This window comes from Strix aluco, chromosome 10 (genome assembly GCF_031877795.1).
Source record: "Strix aluco isolate bStrAlu1 chromosome 10, bStrAlu1.hap1, whole genome shotgun sequence".
NCBI classification, from domain to species: domain Eukaryota; kingdom Metazoa; phylum Chordata; class Aves; order Strigiformes; family Strigidae; genus Strix; species Strix aluco.
In genome coordinates, this window is record NC_133940.1 from 4,121,878 (window position 1) to 4,143,097 (window position 21,220).

Here is a 21,220-nt window from a genome sequence, read left to right on the forward strand (position 1 = left end):
GGGCTCCCTGGGGGCTGCCCCTGACCCCCCCGTCGCCCCCCAGGGACGCTGGACCCCGCCTGGCCCCGCTGCCACCGCTGGTGCGTGAGCAGTGCGAGGCCGCCCGCCTGCCCGCACCCCCCCGCCTCCAGCGGCTCCGCCAGCGCCGGGCCTGCGGGGGGGCTGAATCCGCGCGACCCGCATTCGGGGCGCTCGCCGGGACATCCCGGCCCCCGGTGCCCCCCGGGAAGGACGGGGAAGGGGACGGCGACAAGGAGGAAGGGAAGAGAGGAGGAAGGGAAGAGGGGAGGGAGGACCCCAACCCCCCCCCCCGAGCCGCCGTGTTCACACCCCCCGGGCGGGGTGAGGCCGCGACGCGGGGGTGAGGCCGCGACGCGGGCGTGACGCCACCCCCGAGGTCCGCCCCCCCACCCCAGGTCCCCCCCTACCCGCCTTCCCGCCTCACCTGAGCCCGCAGGGCCCGGAGGAGCGGCCAGAGCCGCGGGGCCGCCGCCGCCATCATGGTGGCCCTGAGGGGAGCGGGGAGAAGGGGCGAGACTAAAGGGAGGCGGCTCCGCGCAGGCGCGAAGGGGCGGGTCCGGCGACGCCGCGTCCTCCATGGGGAGTGTGGGCATTGCCAGGGCAGGGGCGGGGCCATCGGGGTGCATGCGCAGGAGGCGGAGGGGGGTGCGGAGCGACGCCGCGGCCGCCATGGCGGGTGAGGGCAGCCCGTTCGGGGGCGGGCGGCGGCAGGGCGGGAAGGCTCTTTCCTCCCCTCAGCAGCCGCCGCCGCTGTCGTTGTGGAGGCGGCGCCGGTCGGGGCGGGCGCTGCCGCCGCTGCCTCCTCCTCTCCCCCCTCCTCTCCCCCCTCCTCTCCCCCCTCCTCTCCCCCCTCCTCTCCCCCCTCCTCTCCCCGCCTTCCTCCCCGCCAGCCCCTGAGGTAGGCAGGGGCTTCCCGCTGGGCACCCCCTCCCCGCGGCACCCCCCGCGCTGGGGACGGGGGTCCCCGAGTTCTCCCTGGTACCCCCGGACCCTCACGCACCCCCGTTCCCCCCCCTCCCGGGGTCCCCCCTGACAGGGCACTTGGGAACAGGGGACGGGACCCCCCTGACAGGGTGGGGAGAGGGACACACCCCCCCCCCACTGGGATCCCCCCCACCAGGGGCGTTTTGGGGGACAGGACCCCTCGGGGACCCCAGGTGAGGGGTGCGCCCCCATTAGAGTCACCGCTGCTCCGTTAACTCGTTATTTTCGCCATCACCCCCCCCCCCCCCCCAAATTTCCCTTTTCCTCCCCGTTTCTCACCCCTCAGGTGATGGTGGAAGAGGCCGAGCCCAGTGCCCCCGTCCCGGCGGAGGGGGCTCCACACACACCCCGGGGGGGCCCCCCCATCCCGGAGGCCTCTGAGGGGCCCCCCGAGATCCTGAGGGCTCCCCCCACACCACGGGGTCCTCCCAGGGGTGCCCCCCCATCGCGGACCGCTCCGAGGGGGCACGCCCCGACCCAGGGGGGGTCCCCCCGAACCCTGGGGGGCAGCGAGGGGCCCCCCCGCCCAATCTCGGGGCGCTGCGTGTGGCACTGGAGGTGGCTCTGACCCAGGACCCCGGGGAGGCGACGCTGGCTGAGCTGAGCCCGATTTTGGGGGTCCCCCGGCCCCCTCGAGACAAGTGTCAGCACCTGGACGGGGCCCAGCTGCTGTGTGACAGCCTGTGCCTGGTGTGGTGGAGGGGGGGCCCAAAATGCAGGAGGGGGACACCCAAAATTACGAGGGGGCACCCAAAATGGAGGGGGGCACTCAAAATACAGGGGAATGAGGTGTGGGGGGCGGTGGGAGGGGGAGTGGGGGGATGTGGGGGTGCGGTGGGGGTTTGGGGGCTCCCCCGACCCTCCCTGTCCCCCCCCAGGTGCCGGGGGGCAGCCACAGGGTTTGGGGGGGCTGCGGACGGCGCTCAGCACCCTGGAGAAGTACGGCTGGAACCTGCTGCAGCCCGGCCCCCCCGGCACTGCCACACCGTCCACTTCGGGAACCCCGTCTGCTGCGGCACCGTCGACGCCGTGCAGGTACCCCAAAACCCGCAGGACCCCAAAACCTCAAGGACCCCAATCCTCCCGTATCACCCCAATATATACCCCACAGAACCCCAATTTCCCTCTCTAGCATCCCAGTATTTTGCTAACTGAGAGGGTTACTGGGACATACTGCAGGGCACTGGGCCATACTGGGGAGTACTGGGAGGGGCAGTGGGACGTACTGAGGGACACTTTGATGTACTGGGATGCACTGGGAGGACTCTGACTCTCCCCCTGCCCTCCCCCCAAGAACCAGCACCGAAACCCCAGTTCTTCACTGACATCCTGGTGGGGGGGCTGAAGTGAGCGGGGACTGGGAGGGACTGGGGGGAACTGGGAGGGACTGGGGAGAGCACACAGCTATACTGGGAGGGACTGGGAGGAGGTTGGGCTGCACTGGGAGGGGTGGGTGGGGCACTGAGCTATACTGGGGGTGCCCAGGGATGTACAGGGAGGGGCGGAGTGGGGGTGTCACTGGTTCATACTGGTCTGTACTGCTGTGAACTGGGAGCGGCTCCTCTTCCTGCCCCCAGGGGCTGCTGGTGGCTGATTCGCTGCCAATAACAGATGGGGAAGGCCCACAGGTACGGGGCTGGGGGGGGCTCTATAGGGGCTGGGGGGGCTGTAGAGGGGCTCTGTAGGGGCTGGGGGTGCTATAGGGGGGCTCTGTAGGGGCTGTGAGTGCTCTATGGGGCATCTGTAGGGTTGGGGGGGCCATAGGGGGTGCTGGGGGGTCCCTAGGGGCTGGAGGGTCTGTAGAGGGGCTGGAGGGCCTGGGGGGGGCTCCTGGGGTCACATGTGGGTCTGTAGGGCCCCTATAGAGCCCCTATAGATCCTGAGAGTGTCCCCCCACCCCCTACCTCCTCCAGGCGGACCCCCCAGCCAGCCCCATGGGGGGACCCCAGGGTACAGCCCCCCCAACCCCCCCGATCCCCTATGGGGGATTACGGGGATCTATAGGGTCCCTCACCCTCTTTTCTTCCTCTCCAGCGCTATAGGGGCCCCCCCGACTCTGGAGCTGCCCCCCAACACCAGCAGCGAGGTGGGGGCTGTGCCTGCGCCTCCCGCACCTTCCTGAACCCCGGCCCCAGCATCCTCTGCGGGGTCTGCGACTGCTCCCCCCCTCGCCAATGGCCCCCCCAGCCCCCAGGTCAGTTTGGGGGGTCCCCGCCCTTCCGGGAGGGGTCCCCGAGTTTTGGGGGTGACCCCAAGCCCTGACCCCCCCACCTCTTTTTTACTGCAGAGCTGGTAGTGACCCCACTGCACCTTCTGCAACCAGGGCTCGGGGTGCGTCTGTGATGTCTGTCACCGCTCTGGGGGGGTTCCCTGCCCCCCCGAACCCCCCTGCATCCCCCCAACACCCCCCGGCCTTTGGGGGGGCGACTGACCCCCCCCTCGCCCTCACCCCTTCTCAGGAGGCCGAGGGGCGGCGGCAGGAGCAGCTGCGGGAGGAGGGGCAGTGCATGGTCGCCCTGGTCAGGGTGAGCTGGGGCGGGGCCTGGGGGGGTCTGGAGGTGCCAGGGGGTTCTGGGGGGGGGTCTTGGGGTACCACGGGGGGTCTGGGGGTCTCTGGGAATCCTCAGGGGGTGCTGGGGGTGTCCTGGGGGTGCTGGGGGTGGTCCTGGAGGGGTCTGGGGGTGATGGCAGGGGTCTGGGGGGGCTCTAGGGATCCTGGGAGTGTTCTAGGGGTGCCAGGAGGGGTCCTAGGGGGGGTCTGGGGGTTCTGGGGGGGTTGTGGAGGGGTCTGGAGGGTCTGGGGGTCCTGGGGGAGTCTGGGGGGTGTGGGGGTGCCAGGACACATTTGAAATTTCTGAATTTGGAAATTTGGAAACCTCAGAACTTTAGATTTGAATTTTCCAAATTCCAAATTTGAAATGTCTGGGTTATGGAATGTTGGAATCTTGAATTTGAAAATGACAAATTTTGAAATGTCCGCATCTTGAATTGGACATTTCTGAAATCTGAAATTTCTGACTTTCAAAATTTGGAAATCTCTGAACTTTAGATTTGAATTTTCTGAATTCTAAATCTGAGCTGTCCGGGTTTTGGAATGTCGGCAGTCTGAATTTGAAAGTGCTGTATTTTGAAATGCCAGGATGTTGAATTAAAAATGTCTGGAATCTGAAGTTTCCGCATTTCCAGATTTGGACCCCTCCGAGCTGTCCGTTTGTCCTGCCGCTGCTCTGTCCGTGCCGTTCCTGCAGGGCCCATCCCGGGACGCGGTAAGGAGCTGGACACCCCCCGCAGCAACTCAGGGAGTGCCGGGAGCTCCTGCCTGGCCAGACACACAGCTGGGGGTGCTGGTGCTGCTCCCTCTCCTCGGCCGTGGGCTGAGATTTAAATCTCTCCCTCACTGAGGTGCCTTTCTCCCGCCGACAGCAAACGGAGAAACCTTTCCCGCCTGTGCAGAGCGTCCTGGGAATAACTTGAGGCGCAGCGGCCGTGCTGCTGAAGCCTGAGCACAGGCTGTTCCCTCTTTATTCCAGAGGCGGGGACAGGGACCTCCCTGGGGCGACTCCTCTGCTCGGGGGAAAGGCGCGCTCCGAGGAGCAGCCTCGCCAAGACCCCGCTGCTCTTCTCGCACTGAGTGTGGAGCCCTGCACGGGAGTGTGACACCTGAAATAAAGACTCTGGAGACCAAGGTGAGTTTGGAGAGGAGATACTGCTTTATCCCGCGCAGGGGAAGAGTCCGCAGGTCAAGCACTCGGCACAAAAGAACTTCGGAGTGTTCATACACCCCAGACTACATGGTTACACCTTTACTGCAGTGAGTATTGGTTAATTACTTATCGCTTGTACCCCTCAGTGGGGAGTGACGTGCTCGCTCTGATTTAAAGTGACAGTGGGGTTTTAATTGTCTGCGCCAGTTCAAAGGGTGAGGGTCTGTGTCTGGGCAGGTTCTTAAACTGATTTAAGTAAAACAATTTTAATGAGCTTCCATGTTCCAGGGTGTTTCTCCTCTCCAAGGACGGTAGCTCCTTACTAGAAGTTCCTTGCTGACTGTTTGAAGGACAGCCTGACCTGTCTGATGTGTCCAATCTGTCCTTGTATTTGATGAGAAACACCTGCATGGACAATAAATGTCCCCTGTGTCCTTGGGGGTGATGAGAAGCCTTTGTGGGGCCTGCAGGGGGCCATGAGAAGCAGTTTTGTGGCCGATGGTTCCCGGTAAACAATACATTCTCTCCCAGGGGTAGCAAGCACATAAAATTTAAGCAACTCTGAGTAAGGCCTCTTGTTCAGGGTACCCAATACAGCCTGGTGTATGCAAACACTGCTTTCCCTCTGGTAACGCTTTCTGTCACAAATATTCCCTCTCTCAGAGGTGCCCTTTCTGACAGGAGGGGACAAGACAGACCAAGGACACTGATGGAGAAAGGGGAATGGGAAAAACACGTCACCAGGAGAGCTTCTGCTGCTGGGGTTGGGAAAGCGCCTGATTCCAGGTGCCTCTTCCTCCTCTCTCTCAGTGTCTGTGCAGGGGCTGTGCTTGGGAACAGCGTCACTGTGCTGGTGGTGACACCAGCGTCGCCACAGCCCGATGTATTTCTGGTGGATTTGAGCAGCTCGGAGATGTGCTGTGCTTCCATCAACCCGCCCGGGCTGCTGGCCAGCTTCCTGACGGGGGACGGACCACCTCTGCTCAGGACTGCACGGCTCAGCTCCATTTCCTTGGATCTCGTGCAGTCTGCGAGTGTTACCCGCTGGCCACCATGTCCTACAGTCAGTCCCTGGCCATGTGTCACCCCATGCTCTGTACAGGCTGATGAGCTGGAAGGTGTTTTCCCCGCTGGCAGCCGGCTCTGGGCTTGGGGCACTGACTGGTTTCACAATCATCACAGACTTCTCAAGCCAGTTGAAGGGTTGTGGCCCAGCCCAGTTGACCACTTCTGTGATGTGATGTCTCTGCTGGACATACCATGAGGCACAAGCAGTCACTTCCTGAATAAATGGGGATAAACTGGGAAAAAAACCCCACAGATGTCAGAACCCCCCCCAAACTTCCCAGGTGACATGGGACTGGGACCCTGCCAGCCAGCAGGGTGCTGCCATCCCTCTCGTGCCCTGAGGAGAAACCTCACCACAGGGGTGGCCAGCAGCCACTGGGCCTTAATGGTGCCGGGTGTGGGCAGAGAGGGACAGGGTCTGCTGTCACCAGTGTCCCTGGGCTGTGGGGACATGGGGACGTCCTGCTCCTGAGGGAAATGTGCGATGGCCCTGCTGAATTAGCACCCGCCTCACACGGTCAGGCCACCGGCAGGGCCTTGCCCCACAGGAGTCAGGTCCTGAGGAGATGCCTCAGCTTCCCCTGTTTGCAAAGGGCAGGGCAATGGCAGGAGGGGAGCTGGCTGTCCCTTGGGGTGTCGCAGGTGGGGGGGGTCATCGGAAAAGGGATAATTACCCCCCCCAGCTCAGCCTCCTGGCCAGGGTGGCTCTTGCCATCCCCTCAGGGTCAGGTCCCGGCTTGGCAGGATCATGGCTCCTGCCAAGCATTCAGGGAGAGGCTTGGAGAGCCTTTCAGGACACAGGAGGATTGGAAGCACTCAAAAAAGGGATGAAAAATTAAAAAGCAGGTGCATTTCTGCAAAACCAGCCTGTTTTGGGTGGACAGGGCTGACAGCAAAGGGCAGCACAGGCTTGTTGCTGGCGCCTCACCACAGGGCCTGGCCTGGCACCTGGGTGCTTTGCCCTGACCCAACCTGTTCCTGCTCCTTCCTTCACCATCGGCTGCTCTCGGGGTACAGGGAGATATTTCAGGGGGCAGAGTGAGCCCAAGACCGTGGCAACGAGCCCGGGATCTCTGACAGCTTTTGATTTTGAATGAGAATGAAAACTGAGAGAGAAGAGTCAGTTCCTTTTCCCATGTCAAAGCTGAAGCAGAGAAGAGAAACTTAAGAACTGACACACAATAGAGCATTTCAAGGTACCCAGCTGCAGGGAGATCACTGCCCTCCTGGTCAGGGGTGCAGTGTTGGACTAGCAAAGTTTCCAGAAAGGTGCTGGTTCATCCTGGGTGGAAACACTGTTCCTTCCACCAGAGTTAAAAACCTGTGGGCTGCAAGGTGTGACAAACAGGGTTATTGCAAATCACTTTATCCCGTAACACAGCTGCAGACTTTGAGAGATAGAATCATCCTGCATCAGAGCGGGAGCCCTCAGTGTCAGCGGGAGGCTGAGCACGCCAGAGAGTCTGTCCGTCTGTCCTGGAGTCATGGCCAGTCACACTCCATCTTCTCGTGCTTCATTTATTGGCTTTATTGAAGACTTTGTTTGGAAACACCCTGCTAGAGCAGCAGGAGAGTGACCCCTCCACACTGGCAAGGGAAGGGGGCTCATTGTCTCCACGCTGCCCTCATCCTGCTGCCCTCCCCAAAAGGAGAGAAACCCCCCCCAGAGGATGGGGGAAAAGGGCTGAAATCCAAGTCCTCGGCATCCTCAGCTGTGCTTCGATTGCCGTCAGGTCTCAGCTGGTGACGGCAGGAGCCAACCTGGGCCCAACTGAGCCAAATTTATGTGTTTGGGGGGATCTACACACACCCATGTGCACACATAGGGACGCTACAGCGAGTGATTACTACGAGTAGTAGCCTGGCACCGAGATCACGGCTGTCGTGGCACACCCGTGCCGCGCGGGTGGCAGCACGGGGACGGTTTCCTTTGGGGTGGGTGCTGATGGCTTACGAGGCCACGCGCGTGTGCCGGGGGCCCGGCCCTGCCTGCACGTTTCGGGGAGCTGGGGCAAGAGGAAGACTTTTGGCAGGGGTTGACCTGAAATGACATTTTGCTGCTCTGTTTTTCTCACAGCTTCTGCAGCGGGGTGAGATCTCCGTCCCTGCAGCCGTTGAGATGCACACGCGTGCCAGGGTGTCACTGCAGGGTCACTGCAGCAGCTGCTTCAATGTGAAACAGGAGCAGCTGTTCCATGTTTGGGTTGCTTAACCCCCTCCTAACTGTAATAAACACAGTGATTAAGGACACACAAATATTACCCTGGAGAAAGGGGACCAAAAGCTTGGAAAAGGATGAAAGAATCACATTGATTATTCCTTTAAAAAATATGTTTCCTTAGCTGAAGCTGCTAAATTTGACTCAACTTTACACGCTGGAAAGGTTTTGCAGTTGTTGTTTGTTTGTTTGTCTGTTTTACAGTGAATAAAGTGGTTTTTTCCTCACTAAAACCCCCACCACCTCTCAGGCCGAGTGATGCAGTTTCGACGTGTCACGCAGGCAGGGTTAGCGCAGATCCCACTCTCAGGAAGGTCGGTGTAAACCCCAACACATGAGACTCTGGTCTGGAGCGGGGCTACAGGTGCCTGACACCAGCACCTGGCCGCCCCCACTGTCACAGCACGGGGTTTGTTTTTCAGAGGAGGGCTGGGAAGGGACAGGTTTCACCCCGGGTTCATGCTGAGGGCGGTGCAGGGCTTTAGTCTCGACTCCTGGAGCACTAAATCCCCTGCCTGGGGGATGTGGGGCCATCAGGGGTTTAAGGCTGGGAGCTCCTCTGCGGCTGGTCCCAGCCTAAGGAGGGCTAGGGCAGGGAAAGGCAGGTGAGCCCAAGCTCCACTGCAAAAGATCTCCAGCAGGTTGGGGCTCCATGCCTCAGTTTCCCCACCTGCCCTGTGGAGGTGGTGCTGTTGCCACACAGGCCGTCGGCAAAAAGCCTTTGGAGACCGACTTCCACTGGGATTCATTACTGGGGGGCGGAGCCGTGGGACACCTGGTTTGCTGATAATTCACCCCATCCTAAGGCAGGTGTTTAAAATAGCTCCTGTGCCTCACTGTGCTGAGAAGGGCCAAAGGGTTTCAGACGCCGCCTCGGGGGCAGCTGGATGCTCTCCTTGCGGCAGGACGTGGGGTGAGATGCCACCTCTGAGTCTCCAGCTCTGGGGGTCCCTGCGGCGAGCCCGGCCCCCGCTCCCCAGGGGGTTTTTCTCCTCGGTGCTCATCTGCGTTGTTCCAGCCGTGGCAGGGGTTTGGCTGTTGCTCATCTCTCATTCCCAGACAGGGATGTGCAAAACACAACCCTCGCTGTCGCTGTGACTGCAGGCTGCCCTGGCAGCCTCTCTGCATCACCAAGCACCTTTGCTGGGGATGGATGGGTACAGGAAGCCACAGGTGTGATGAGTGCTGGCCCTTTGCGAGTCCTCAGCCATCCATGGGACTCTGGTGCTCCCAGAACGGGAGGTCCAACAGTCTGAAATCTCATCCTGCTCCTGCTTCATCGTTTTTTTCTGCTTTCTGAAATGTGGGTCCTTCCCCTGCTGACAGCGGGGAGCAATAAAAAGTTGTGAAATAGAGGTGGGAGTGCGATGCTGGCTCCAAATCACTTCCTGCTGGAAAACTCCTGCCTCTTCATCCTCTCCTATCACAGCTGACAGCCCCAAAGGGCAGCGAACATCTCCCTGTCGAGGAGAAATGAGGGGTGAAAAGGCCTTTTCCTTTCCCCCAGCCCCTGTGCCACAATGCCATGATGTGGAGGGGAGCAACGGGCATCGGCTGCCCATCTTCAGGTCTCCCGTCACACCTACCGTGGTCCTGTCCCCGTGGCAGAGGTCTGGGACATGACTCTGGTGGCTCTCAGCCCCGTGAAGGCGTTACTGCACAGGAAGGCGGGTGCACGGGGATCAAACACGCACCGATCCTTTCCCAACAGCCAAACCTTGGATACACCCCGTCACCCTGGCAGGACAAAACGGTACCCGGGCAGCGGGATCTTGCCGGGGGACACGATGGCACCGTTCCCCTCCTGCAGCACAAGCCTGGCAGGGACAAAACCATCAGCAACAGGTGGAAACAAAGTGACTACCAGTGCCCCAGCCCCGCGCCCGACCTGCTCAGCCTTTCTGTGGCGAGTTTTCTAAGGAACACCGCAGCAGTCAGCCAGCGTTTACGGGCGGTGGGGGGCTGAGCTCAGCCCGCAGCCGGGGCAGCCGCCAGAGCATTTCGGTGGTGCCGAGGGGGACAGCGGCCACCCAAGGGGCTCAGGCTCCTCGTGGTAGCAGGCAGCGTGGCAGGGAGGTTTGCTTTGTGTAAGAGCAGCTTCCCGGATGGTCCGGGGGGAAAAGTGAGTGAGAGAGGAGGTTGAATACAAACCACGTCTCAAAACAGGCCTTTGAAGGCGTGTGGAGCTGCACTTCCTGCTTGTAGCAGCCCTGAGGAGATGAAAGATGCAGCTGAGTTTAAAAAAAAAACAAAACAAAAAAGCAAAACAAAGAAACAGAGTTAAGGCTTTCTGCTGAAGACGGAGGCACAGCAGTGACACAGCACACCAGGTCACCCCACGAGGCTGGGACGTGGCTCCAGGACCCCACGAGGCTGGGACGTAGCTCCAGGACCCCCCATTCCCTCGCACAGCAGCCCCCCGGCTCAGACAGCGGTGCTGGCAAGCCCGGGGTGAGCCAGGGAGAGGCACTGCTGCCTGGGCACGGGGGGGGTGGGTTTTAAGCAATAAAGCCCTGAGGCAAGAAAAGGAAAGGATGGTCCTGTTGTCTGAGATCTGGGGACTTGCAAATTAACCTGCAGAAGGGGAAACGTGCCCCTTCCTTGGGGCAGACACAGCCCTGCGTGCGCAGCGCAGCAGGTGCGCCATGAGGTCAAGCAGGAACAGGGCTTCAAAATTCAGCACACTAATTAAAAAAAAAAAATCCCAGGTGGAAACAAAAAACAAAACCAACACCCCCCAGAGCACCGCAGAGCTGGGAAGTGGGGTTTGACAGGTTGGAGGGTAAAAGCTCGAGCAAAGCGTTACCGCCGCTGACTGACAGCGACCGACTTCTCGTAATCCCAAGATCAACTTCCTCTCGCTCCGTGTTTGCCGCAGCCGAGCTGGAGGTGGGCACAGCCCGCCGGTGGCTTTCTTCACCCCCGGCACCCAACACTCGCTCCGCGCCAACAGCGCCAGAGCAACAGGATCTGCCTGACTGAAAATTAATGTGGCTGACAACACCCGGCCTTTCACAAGGTCGCTTTGATGGTTGTTCCCTCGCCGTCGCCAGCACACGCTCTGCACCAGCCTGCGGGTGAACGGAAATGCAAAGGGCTCCACAGCCCTTCGATCCCTCCCAGACCTGCCAGGAGCTGTCAGCCCTGGAAACACCCCGCCGAGGGATGGGTCCAGCCTTCCCTGTGGGGCTGTCGCTGGCTGGTCCTGGCTGATGTGGCTCAGCGAGCCTTTGGGGTTAGTCTCAGCTGGAGACAAACGGGCGGTCCCCACAGTAGCCCCGCAGTAGCCATGCCACGGTGTGGCCACCGGTACCCGGCACGCTCGCAGCATCGTTCATCCCGCCCCGCAGTAAAGGGATGTCTCCATCACGTCAAGTGGTTTGTTTTTATTTAAAACTGCATTAAAAAAATATAAGATTTCTGAATTTCCCTGTACAATATGAACTATTAAGAAAAAACCCGCCAGCTAAAACATATAAACAGCGCAGACAGCCCAGAGCAGCTCCCCCCTCCCCAGCCCCAAACAAGACACCCGCGGGGAAAACCAAAACACCTGGCAAGGGAACAACAGCAACCAGAACTCTGTACAGAGAGAGCTGGGGAGCAGGCAGCCGCTCCGCACCCCGCCAGCCAGAAACACTGCGGGTGGGGATGGACACGGGGCAGACACGGAGGGAAGGCCCGAACAGAAAACCGGGGGGGGCAGCAGCTGTGGGAGCAAGCGTGGGTTGGAAACCCACGGGAATTATAAATAAATAAATAAGTTATCCTGCTGGCTAGAACTCTCTCTTTAATAAACAAATCCATGAAAATAAATTGGAAACAAAAACTGGAAAAAAGAAAAAAAGGTAAAACATTGTCACTATTAACAACTGTACATCAAACTTCGCTCCTGTATAACTGAACACATTTACAGCTCTGTTGGTTTGCACTGTTTGTGCATTCGTGAGGGCACCGGGAAGCAAAGAAACCCAGAAAATCCAGGCGAGGTGGAGGCACAGGAGGTGAGGGATCGCCTGCTTGGCTCCCAGGTGTCTTCTGACCCGTTTTCTTTTTGAAAGGGGAAGAGGAAGTCTATACCCAGGCGAGTCTTGGAAAAGCAGCAGTGTAGGGAAATTCAAGTATTTCCTCCAGCACAGCCCAGATCTCAGCTGAAGGCACTCGAGCACGGTGACAGCGGAGGCGGCAGCCATTCGGCCACTGTTTTTCCCCCGTTGAAGATTCTCTTGCAATAAGGTCTCTGATCCTCTCGCCATCCCGAATTCAGGTGGTCAGGGAGATGTTTGGGAGCCACCAAAACCAGATGGTTTGCAATAATGTCTCCTCTCTCCACCAATAACAGAACCAAAACCAAAAAAAAAAAAAAATTACTGGCAAGACCAGCAAATGACACAGGGTCATTCAGATGGAGCCCAGGACAGCTGGGTTGGATGGTGGCCACCAGCACTTGGAAGATCAGTCTCCAGCCCAGCTTCGGGACAGGATGTGCGTGTTCCCGATTATCCCTGCTCGGTGCTACGGTGGTGAGGAAGCCTGGTCTTCTCTGCTTCTTATGGCCAGGAGATGCCTGGAGCTGTTATGTGCCAGGGTCCCGGGCCAAACTGTCCAGGTGGGGTCTCTGCCATCTCCTAGGGCAGGTGAGTATCTCACAGCCAGGAGTGGTTGAAAATGTCCTCCAGATATGGTCTGTCTGAAGGCTGCGAGGACAAACACGACCCAATGAGATGCTGGCACTCTGGGGAGAGAAACCAGACACGGCCGGTCAGAGAAGGCTCCTGTCCACCTTCCACCACCATCCGCAGTGCCCAGAACATGCTGGGTGTGCTCGGAGCTACCCCCAAACCTCCCGATCCAGGAGCTGTTTTGGAGGAGAGCAGGATGGCAGGACACGTGCCACCTCCCCCCGCTAACCCCGGGAGATCACCCTCCTCATGTGCCACCTCCCCCAGCTAACCACGGGAGATCACCCTCCTCCACAGCCGTAAGAGCAGGGATGCTCGTGCACCCGGTGCCATCTCCCAAACCTGCTGCCCGCCACGAAGCCGGGGACCCACCGAGGGAGATCGGCTGGCGGAAGAAGAGCTGTCCCCTGATGATGTCCTCATCCTGCTCGAAGGGGACGTCCCCGCAGACCATGTCATAGAGCAGGATGGCCAGAGACCAGACTGTTGTGAACGCCCGTGGTAGCGGTGGTAGCAGACCCACTCCGGCGGGCTGTACTCTCGTGTTCCTACGGGAGACAGGCGGAGCTCGTCAGGCGGATGCTGCCCGCTCCTGGATCCTCACCTGAGTGTCCTTGGGGACATGGGGGCTGCACCGCTGGTGGGGGGTGTGATAGACAGTAAACTGTTTGTTCATCAAATTCCATTGAAGATACTGGGAGCTCGTGACATGTTATTCCATAAATTATGTAGGTCTAAGCTTAATCTTAACTATTACACTGTGTAACGACTAACTGACTGCAAGTGCTTATCTAAGTTGAAATGCTGAAGCAAGGACTCCTACTATGCAAAAGACTGAAAAGAGGGAGAAAGGGAAGAAGGACAAAGGGGAGAAAGACAAAGGGGAGAAGAAGAAGAAAAAAAAAAAAGGAAAAAAAAAAAGGGGGGGTAGTGTCTATATTCTGTAAGATATAAACAAAAGCTTTGTGAGCCACTCTCAGGAAAGCAGGAAATACGAGGAGCTGGTGACGTGAGGAAGACCCGGATGGAGCGACCCCCTAGCTGCAAAGTACGCAGACGCAGGGTACACCTCTCAGAGAGACCCGATAACGGAAGGCGGAGGATATAAAAAAGACGGACCCTCGGGAAGTGAGTGCGCGCCGTTGGTGGAGCAGGGACTCCCCGGCCGCCCAGCGCTGTTTTGCTTATTGCTGCTTGCTAAAATAAATAATTGAAATTTAATTTGTCCTAACTTGCATCATTTTGGCAAGATAGTCTATAACAGGGGGGACGACGCATGGTGTGACCTGCCGCCCCCTCGCCAACACGGGACTCTTGTTTACAAACTTTGGGTTGTCATCCCCGCACCTGCAGTCACACAAAACCCACCACGAACATTTGGGGTGACCTGCCAGTCTGCCGAGAGGCTTGGCAGAAAGAGCTGTTCCTTGCCCCCGTGGTGGTGTCAGCACGAAGCACAGGGACCAAGTCGGAAGGGCAGGGAAAGCTCACTCTGATGCTGATGGCCCCTGGGGAGCTGGAGGAGGTGCCACTCTCGGGGGCCTCCAGCTGGGACCACAGGTCCCTGGCAGCAGCCCTCAGCGTTGGCTGCACTTGGGAACCAGCAGCGTCCCCGGTTCTCTGCCTTTGCAGAGGAGACGCTGCGGCCTCCATGGTTGGGTGTCTGTGAGCCATCGACAGGGCTGGGGATCCCATCCTGGAGCCAAAGGCTTGCTGCAGCATCCTCTGCTGGCCTGGGGAACCTTGGGTCAGCCCTTCCCTCCAGGCACCTCCCTGCAGCCCAGAGGTTGTCCCCGACGCTCGCTCAGATTTCAGGGGGACGAGTCGCACAATGTGTGTACAGGGAGCAGGGGAGGGAAGAGGCACGAAGGGTCCACGCCAGGTCAGACAGCCCAGGTGAGAGGCTTCACCTCCGCTTCGGCTCTCCCTTTCCAAGGCAGGCTCTGCCCTTCCACTCCCACGCACGCACACGAAGACGCCCCCCCGCCCTGAGATCCAGTACCTGTCCAGGCCTCAGCCCCTGCCCCACGTTTCCCCAGAGCTGCCTCGGGCAGACACCAGCCCACGGGGCTCCTAGAGCTGTCTGGGGGGGCAGAGGTCCCAGGAAGGACCAAGGGGGAGAAAGCCAGCCTGCCCCCAGCTCTGCTCTGTCTGGGAAAGCTGAGCCCGGCCCAGCCCATCCCCACCTCTGCGGGGAGAGCAGCTGGGCGGGCGAGGGGCAGGGGGATGGGGCTGCCTCCAAACCCAGCTCAGCACCCCTCAGGGGTTGACCCTGCTGCGTTCTGGCTGACAGAAGTGACCGAGGAGCTCCCGGTCCAGCTCTACTGTAGGCTTGGGAGAAATGACAAAGACCTGCTGTATTAAGCCTAAGAACACTTGCTGTATTAAGAAAAAGGGTACAATGGGTGGTCGGGGGCATCCAAAGCAGAAGGAGTGGTCGGAGGCATCCAGAGCTCCTGTGCGTAGAGCAACCGCTACTTCTTGCCATGTTTCTTGCTGGTTTCTATCAGGCGCAGCCCCTGCTTCTTGATGTCTTCCCGGGTGAGGACAAGGTCGTGGTCTTGATCATCAAAAGCAGGGGGGTCTGGAGGAGAGAGCAGAGAGGAGCAGGCTGGGGAGGGTCTGCGGGGCCACCTCCGCTGTGCCCGTGTCCCCGGGGAGATCTGGCCCGTTTTGGAGGGCTGGTGGCATCCCAGAGAGCCCCGTGCCAGGCCCTTGGGCACAGGCACTGCTGACGGGCTCTTCCAGCCCAGCATCCCAGGGTGACCTGCAGGACCTGGGGATGCCACTGCTGGGGTCCATCCCCAACACTGCTGGGGCTTCCCATGAAGGTCTGGTGCTGTGGGGCGGTGGGTTCACCTCCGCTTTGGTATAAAAGGGCGGTGAGCTGCCAAAAGCTCCTTGTCTGCTCCAAGAGCATCTAATCAGAGGAGGCCCCAGGCAGAGCCAAGCACTAGTTCTTCTTCACAGCCAGCGAAGGGGACTTTGAAGACGAGGGCCCCCTCCTTGCCCCGCAGCATCTCTCCTTGTTTCTGCTGGGGCTCAGCGCTTACCACCCCACCGGTTGCCATCGTTCTCCCACATCCCCACCTAAAGCCACCCCCCGTGCTCAAAGCCTTGGAGACAAGGTCTGGAGGCAACTCCTGGATCGGGGTCTGCTGGGACAGTGGGGCGCTCAGAAGTCCCCATGGACAGGGGCTGGGACAGTCGCTGGGGGAAGTGTCCCTGCTGTGCTCTCTTACTCTCTGTCTCCTCCAAGGAAATCTTCAGGTTCTGGGGATCCTCCGCCATCGTCTTCTCCAGGAGGTTTCTGACCTTCACAAAAGCCTGTGAAAGACACTCTGGGTTAAGTGCTGAAGGGGAGGGGGGTGTTCCAAGCCCAGGGGTGCTCCACCTCCATGTCCCCCTGTGGGGGACACCCCACAGCATCCAGTGCCACTTGGGGCTGAGCTGCTCCACAGCTCTTCCCTGGGGCCACCTCCATCCTCCCAGCTGGGAGGACAGCTGGGATGGCCACCTGGGAGAGCCCTGTGTGGGTCCCCAAAGACCACCGCAGGGATGGAGCCCCCACGCACGCACCTTGTCGTCCTCATCGAGGCTGTGGCTGTTGCGAGGCAGGCTGTCCACACGCTGCACCAGGTACTGCAGCCTCTGCCTACAGTGCTGGAGCTTCTCGTGCACCCCCTGGGCCTTGGCAGAAGAGTCCTGGAATCAGAGAGAGAACAACCCCCTTGGTGGGAAGAAGAGCCTCTTGGGGTGACAGTGGCCGCACCAAGCGTCACCACGCTGCACCCCCAAGCACTGGCTGGAGCCGTGGTCACCCCCGCACCGCACGGGTACCTGGCCGGGCACGGTGATGCCACGCAGAAGGACAACAAGGTTGTTGGTGGCATTTTCAATCTGGAACAGCAGATCCTCGTCCCTCAGCATCTGGGCTCGCATCTGCTCCCGCCGAGCCTCCTCCTGCTGCAACTTTCTCCTCAGCTCCTCCTCCAGCTTCCTGCAGCCAAACACATTCACATCCATACAACTGCATAGGGGTGCAGAGACACCCCACATCTGTTGCCAAAACTGCTCGTCTCGCCCCCCGCACCGCCTGCAGAGCAGACATGTTGCCTGCAACCCAACCCCACGCTGCTGGTCCCACTCCCCATGCCAGGCAAGGAGCAAGGGTCCTCCTGCTGCCACCCACAGTGGGAGCTTTGGGTGCTCTGCCAGGACCAGCGCTGGGGGAGCACTCTGCTCAGAAATCCTCCCAGAGCAGGAGGGGTGGGTGGCTGCAGTGGGACGGAGGAAGGGGCGCCCTGTTGGGACACCCAGGATGCCCATGTCCCTCCTCCAAGGGTGGTAGCCCAGTTGGCACGACTGTCCCAAGGCCAGCAGCACCTGTGGGTGTTGGGGGGCTGGCGAAACTTCAGCTCAGCGTGCTCCAGCTCCAGCTTCCTCAGCGTGTCCTTCAGTGCCTGCTCCTTCTCCTTGCACTGCTGGAGATACTGCTCCAGCTCCGCCGAGGACTTCTGCTGTGCCAGGAACCTGCCAGCCATGCCCTGGCCAGGGGAGAGCACAAGGACTCAGCCCGTGGCACTCCTGGAGGGTACAGGAGCCGGGCCGTGGCCTCGGGGAGGTTTCTGCACCACGGACTGCTGCAGGTTCATGGCATGGAGAAAAGCAGCTCCATCCCTGCCTGCACAAGAGGGGGTCTGGGGGGCTGCAGGGGCAGAGGAGAGCAGAGAACCCCGCAAGGACACAAAGGTCTCGGCTCCCCAGGGCTGGCGCAGCCCTGCGTTTTAACGGAGATGGGTTTTTACGTTACCCAGAGGTGGGAGCATGGCACCGCAGCCTTGGCCTTCTCCATCTTTGTGGCGACCCAGGCCTCGTGCTCTATCTGGGACTTGGTGGCCTCCAGTTGGGTGCCTGGGGTGGGAGGGAAGCGTCAGGGAATGCTGCCTGCAGCTGTGCCCACGTCCCATCCCCGTGCACCCCGCCAGGCACTCACCCGCAAGAGGGTCCTGAAGGTGCAGGTTCGAGAAGTCTGTGGCGAGGTTGTGCCCGGCTTGCTGCAAGAACGTTCAGTGTCACCCCCGAGCTGCTGGCACCCTGGGGGAGCTGGCCCAGCAGGCCCCCCACCCACGGGGAGCTCGGCACTGGTGCCTGTCACCTGCCCACAACCCTGCCTGTGCCGGGTCCCCGCAGCTCACCTCTCTCAGATGCCTTTCCCTGCCTTCCTCCACGTGCCCCTCCTGCGCAGCCTGGGAGCGGTACCTGAACTCTCTGTCCGCCCGCAGCTGGGTTTGCACCTTCTTCAGGTCCTCCTGCAGCGTATCAGAGAAGGGAGAAGTGACTGCCAAAGCCGGAATGGACCTTTGGGAGCCAGCTGAGCTTCTGGGGTGACCAGTGTCAAAAAGGACAACCCCCCCACACCACCTAACCAGGCTGGGAAGGAGAGTGGGCCAGGAGGGCTGGAGGATGGGAGCGTGATGTGCACGTTGCCTTCACCGTGGCTGGTGCTTCAGGCAGGCTGTCCCCAGCCCCAGGGCAGTCTGGCCCAAGAGTGAGACCCAGGAGGAGCTCTGGAGGCATGTGGGTGCTGTGGGCAAGCCCAGCTGAGTCTCTGTTGCAGGAAGACTCCCCAGCCAGGGCACATGGTGCCGTCTGTGGGCTCTGGAGTATGGGAAAGGGCCCCAAGGTGCCCCGGACCATCTCACCTTGGTTGCAGCAGCAGCTCTGAGGGCATCCGCAGCCATGAGCTCCACGTCTTCCAGCTCCCCATCGTACAGCTCGGCTGTCCCACACAGGAGGTCCAGGTGCGGAGGCAGGTGGGCCAGCTCCTGGGACACAGGGAGTCACAGCACCTCACCCCACTGAGCCCCAGGGGTCCCCTGCACTGTGACAGGGGGTGGAGGGGAGCAGGAGGACCTGGCTGATGCAGCAGGGCATCCCACCAGAGCAGCCCCTTGGACACCTTGTTGCCTTGGCAGGGGGAGCAGGTGGGAGGATGGCACAGTGAGGAGGAGCTCACCTTTCTCAGGGCATCCCGCACCTCCAGGTACAGGGCGGTCACCTTCTGTCCAGCGTGGACTTTCATGAGCATCTTCTCGATGCTGTTCTCCAGCTGGCGAACCACCTGGGGCAGAGACGGGAGGGGGGACACGGGGTGACCCCACGTGCCGAGCCTGGAACTCACCCGGGGGGTGCAGGGCTTGGATGAAGGCCCCCCATGGGTGCTGCCACCCCAGGAAGGGGCCCTGGGTACCTGCAGCTGCTCCTGGTGCTGCTTGTCCTGCTTCTCGACAGCCTGCAGCCACCGCAGCCGCCTCTGCAGCTCGTCCCGGGCTCGGCTCCGCTGCCTTACTTGGTACAGCAGCATGTTGCAGGTGTTAACCCGGGCATAGATTTCGGCCTGGAGCTTCTCCTGGGCCACCTGGATGGACATGGGAGCGTTGGCCAGGCTGGAGGCAGGGCTCGCTGGGCACCTTCTCGCAGGAGAAGGGTCCTGTCTGGAAAACTGCCCCGGAGGTAGAGCCACAGATGTCGAGACGTTGCTCCGGGATATCGTCGCTCCCTTGGCAGGACGGGCTCTGGGAGAGCTTTGCTCTAGGGGGCTGGTTGGGCTAAGGCGGAGGTGGGCACGTGCTGAGGGCAGCGCTGGGTCGGGCTTAGGGGCTCTGCATAGTGCAGACCTGGGGCTGGGCACCAATAAAATCCATCAATTGGTGCCCCAGATGTGGCTGCTGGCAGAGAGCGGTGGCACCGCCCTGTCCCTGCAAGAGGGCCCCAGGGAAAGGCAGCTCCGTGGGGCCAGCGCCCCTTGTCCCCACGGCCTTACAGCCAGGTCATAACCTGGGGACAGGCAGGGAAGGGCAGAGACAGCTTCTCTCTCCCAGGGACGCAGCTGGAGCCTGCAGGAAGCCGGGCAGCCCTGGGGACATGCAGGCTGGGACGGCCAGGAGCTGTGCTGGGGCCAAGGATCTGCTCAGGGAGCTCCCCACCTGGGGACGGTCACATTCTCTGGCTGCCCGGTGCTGCCTGCTCCTGGAGAGGAGCGGTGGGGGAGCTGGCTCTGCAGGGCCAGCACAGGCAGGGGCACAGCAGGCGGGACATGCCGGTACCTTCTGGACGCCGCTCGGGGCACGGACGTCCCTCACCGCCTCACGCAGGTGTGCGAGAAGCTCTCTCTTACGGTGGAGCTCTTCCTCGCAGAACTGCAGGGTAGCCTTCTTCTCTTGCTCTGGAGGACACGAAGGTGCTGTTGGTACCATGCAGGACGAGGGGGGCACCGAGAGCCCCCCGCCCGCCCTGGGCCGTCCCCGCCAAACCCAAGGGGCAGCACCTTGCGAGGCGATGATGGTGCGCAGCTCCTGGGCGTGCTGGCTGAGCTTTGCCTTCCGGCCCTGCATGGAGCTGGTGCTCCTGCCTCGGCCCTTCAGCCCCGCCGCGTGTGTGGCAGCCATCGCAGCTCCTCGCGCACTGGAGACAGCCCGGGCTGTGACCACAGGTATAGCCGAGCTCCCTGTGCCCGGTTACCGTCGCCGGGGCACGGAACAGTCATGATCATTTATGAAGTCATAATCAGTTACCAAGCTCTCCGGAGCAGCCGAAGGCAGGGCGGGCAGGGGAGATCCCCGCTCTCCTTCCCATCACCGTGGCTACGGCAGCTGCAACCCGCCCAGCCGGGGGAGCCCCCCAAGCCCAACCAGAAACAGGGCGAGGAGGATTTCAGGGAAAACAGCTGCACGCCTGTATCCAAACACAGCAGCGGCGCTCTCCTGGGAGCTGCCAGCTTGTTTCAAATGCCCAGAGGCATCTCCCTAGATACGCACCTTTGGAAATGTCAGCGCATCAGTCAGGAAATGGTGGTGCAGGGAGTTACGCTCCGATTGAAACAGGCAGGAGCAAACCAGCTGCCAGCACTGATGTTTATTTTGATGCGCGCCGTACACTCTTGTGAACTACAAATAGGGCAGGAAATGCAAGCGTGTACATGTGTTCATCAACCAAACCAAGCTCCCTCTGCCGGAGAAAATCCCGAACGTTTGACTTGCAGAAAAAGACTTTAGAAGGAAACTGCCTTCCTAGCACCACGCTCGCAAACCAGATTTGATTAAGTTTCTGTAACTCAGGATCTTCAACCTGCAGCCACCCTGTTGTGCTGCAGGTGCCGAACACAGAAACCAAGGAAACAACTCCCCACCTGGCTTAGTCTTCCCAGGAAGACCATGTTGCCAAAGACGACGTGCAAGCTCATAGCCAGCAGAAGTCAGTGCTAACTGCAGAGCTGCGTGGGAAAGTGCCTGTTTGCCCCTTCTCCACCTGCCTTCTGCCAGAGTGGGAGCTACACACAAGTCTTCCAAGCACCCAAATGAACAGTTTTGGTCTGTAACCCATCCAGTGATAGACATCAACCAGCTTTTCAGAACTATTAGATGAGAGGCCATGAGATTATCATAAGAATATATTATGAAAGTCAAAAGGAAATTGTCTGGTTTCTACCATAATCAATCTTCGTTGGCTGTAAGATAATGTAAACCAGTCTGTTAGGGAAA

At 60.3% G+C, this 21,220-nt stretch overlaps 2 protein-coding genes across 3 annotated transcripts; one reads left to right on the plus strand and one right to left on the minus strand.

Moving 5' to 3' along the window:
- The first annotated feature begins 500 nt into the window (after window positions 1-500).
- Window positions 501-4,776, plus strand: LOC141927687 (uncharacterized). The gene is made up of 9 exons (XM_074834940.1): window positions 501-697; window positions 924-1,178; window positions 1,884-2,040; window positions 2,583-2,633; window positions 3,040-3,199; window positions 3,293-3,336; window positions 3,465-3,530; window positions 4,192-4,271; window positions 4,536-4,776. Exons 1-9 carry the CDS (start codon window positions 501-503, stop codon window positions 4,660-4,662), a joined length of 1,137 nt encoding a protein of 378 aa, XP_074691041.1. The 3' UTR covers window positions 4,663-4,776.
- A 10,197-nt stretch (window positions 4,777-14,973) lies between these two features.
- Window positions 14,974-20,616, minus strand: LOC141927714 (coiled-coil domain-containing protein 183-like). 2 transcript variants are annotated; one of them, XM_074834964.1, is made up of 13 exons: window positions 20,008-20,616; window positions 19,787-19,905; window positions 18,931-19,098; window positions 18,697-18,801; window positions 18,383-18,505; window positions 17,876-17,989; window positions 17,674-17,734; window positions 17,491-17,591; window positions 17,064-17,224; window positions 16,518-16,677; window positions 16,257-16,382; window positions 15,920-16,004; window positions 14,974-15,261 (listed from the first exon to the last, which is right to left on the minus strand). In XM_074834964.1, the coding sequence occupies exons 1-13, from the start codon at window positions 20,126-20,128 to the stop codon at window positions 15,152-15,154; spliced, it is 1,554 nt and encodes a 517-aa protein (XP_074691065.1). In that variant the 5' UTR covers window positions 20,129-20,616; the 3' UTR covers window positions 14,974-15,151. The 2 variants fall into 2 exon arrangements, with proteins under 2 accessions (XP_074691065.1, XP_074691066.1); XM_074834965.1 differs by having other exon boundaries at window positions 20,498-20,562.
- Window positions 20,617-21,220: the final 604 nt, after the last annotated feature.